This window comes from Protobothrops mucrosquamatus, unplaced genomic scaffold (genome assembly GCF_001527695.2).
Source record: "Protobothrops mucrosquamatus isolate PMUCROS unplaced genomic scaffold, P.Mucros_1.0 scaffold3151, whole genome shotgun sequence".
NCBI lineage: Eukaryota > Metazoa > Chordata > Lepidosauria > Squamata > Viperidae > Protobothrops > Protobothrops mucrosquamatus.
The window spans coordinates 159,415-161,262 of record NW_015389151.1 but is presented as its reverse complement, the minus strand read 5'-3'; the positions used below and the strand labels follow the sequence as shown (position 1 = coordinate 161,262).

Below are 1,848 nucleotides of genomic sequence, written 5' to 3'. Positions count from 1 at the left end.
CCCCCCTCCCCGTTTTTTCCCGCTTCGATATAATCCGGCAGGCGGGAACTTCTTCTTCTCCGCAGCTATTTTGGGCCCTTTGAAGAAATGTTCCTTTTTTTTTTTGCTTTCTCTTCCTGTCTTTGTTCTCCTTTCTCTCCTTTCCTTCCTTTTCCTGCTCGTCTATTTTAATTCACGCATGGACCTTTTTGAGCTTCTCGACTCGTTCCGAGGACGGCCCGGAATAAACCCGGGTTTGGCCCACCTTCAGCCCCGCCCCCCAACTCACCACCGCAGCCCAGCCCCAAAACCTCCGTCGCTAAGCGAGACAATAGGATAAGGGAGTTTTGCTTGTGTCGGAAGGCCGCCAAAGGGGAGGGGGGAATCCCGTCACGAATGCGACCGTCATGAATACGAGTCGGTGGCCAAGCGTCCGGATTTCGATCCCGTGGACGGCGGGAGAGGCTGCGACGGTCGTAAGCCTGAGAAAGGCTCCCTTTTTCCAGCCCCGCGGCGACTTTGAACGGTCGCTAAGCGAAACCGTCGTAAGTCGAGGACTCCCTGCACAGTATTTCCTTGCTGGGCGTTTTTTTTAAATCTTAATTTTCCTGCCTGTGGAAAATCAACCGGGATTTAAAAGGCGGGCCAGATGTTTCTCTCTGCCCCCGTCTCACGCTCTTCTCCTCCTTCTCTCCGGGCGGAAGTTTGAGATGGGGGCCTTCATGCCCAACCTGCCTTCGTCCATGCGGAAGCCCCCTCCCCAGGCGAAGACCCCCGTCACCCTGCAGGAATTCCTGGACACCATCCCGGAAATGAATGTGACCAGCCAGATACTCTGCGTCCTCTGGATGCTTCGGAACGAGACCCTGGACATGGTGAGCCTCCCCCACCCCCCATTTCTCTCCCTCTCCTTTCCTCCTTCCCTCCCTCTCTCTCTTTCTTTCTTCCTCTCCTCCTCTCTGCTGTCTTCTTTGTTTTCTTTCTTTTGTTCTTGTTTCCTTTCCTGTTTTCTGTCTTTTCTTTTTCTATTTCTTTTTTTCTTTTTTTCTTTCATTCTTTTGTTTTCTTTCTTTTTCTCCTTTCTTTCTTTCTTTGGTTTTCGTTCTTTCTCTCTCCTTTCTTAATTTCTTTCTTTCTTTTGTTTTTTTCTTTCTTTCTTCTCTCTTTTCTTTTCTTTCTTTCTTTTGTTTTCTTTCTTTTTTTCTCCTTTCTTTCTTTCTCTTTCTTTCCTTCCTTTCTTTCTTACTCCTTCCTTCCTTCTGTCCCTTCCTTCCTTCCTTCCTTTCTTTCTTTCTTTCTCTCTCTCTCTCTCTCTCTTTCTTTCTCCTTTCTTTTCTCTTTCTTTCTTTCTTTCTTTCTTTCTTTCTTTCTTTCTTTCTTTCATTTTCTTTCTTTCTTTTTTCTTTTTTCTCCTTTCTTTCTTTCTTTCTTTCTTTCGTTCTTTTGTTCTTTCTCTCTCTTTTCTTTCTTTCCTTCTTTTTTCTTTCTTTCCTTTCTTTCTTTCTTTTGTTTCCTTCCTTCCTTTCTTTCTTTCTTTCTCTCTCTCTCTTTCTTTCTTTCTCCTTTCTTTTCTTTCTTTCTTTCTTTCATTTTCTTTCTTTCTTTTTTCTTTTTTCTCTTTTCTTTCTTTCTTTCCTTTCTTTCTTTCTTTTGTTCTTTCTTTCTTTCTCTCTCTTTTCTTTCTTTCCTTCTTTTTTCTTTTTCTTTCTCTTTCCTTTCTTTTTTTCTTTCTTTTGTTTCCTTCCTTCCTTCCTTCCTCAGCATCTTTCACTTCCTGGCCTCTTTGCTACTCAGCCACCGTGCTAAACGTCCCCTGCCTTCTACCACTCTCCCCCTCGGCCTCTCCTGGCTCAGAAGCTGGGGGGGGGG

At 44.7% G+C, this 1,848-nt stretch overlaps 1 protein-coding gene across 1 annotated transcript in view; it reads left to right on the top strand.

Annotated features, from left to right (window-relative positions):
• Nucleotides 1-1,848, top strand: part of LOC107297129 (hydroperoxide isomerase ALOXE3-like) — a 23,189-nt gene that overhangs the window by 18,301 nt on the left and 3,040 nt on the right. Inside the window, exon 13 of the mRNA XM_029286233.1 lies at nucleotides 684-854. Coding sequence (XP_029142066.1) covers nucleotides 684-854 — 171 coding nt within the window. The remainder of the gene's footprint in view (nucleotides 1-683; nucleotides 855-1,848) is intronic.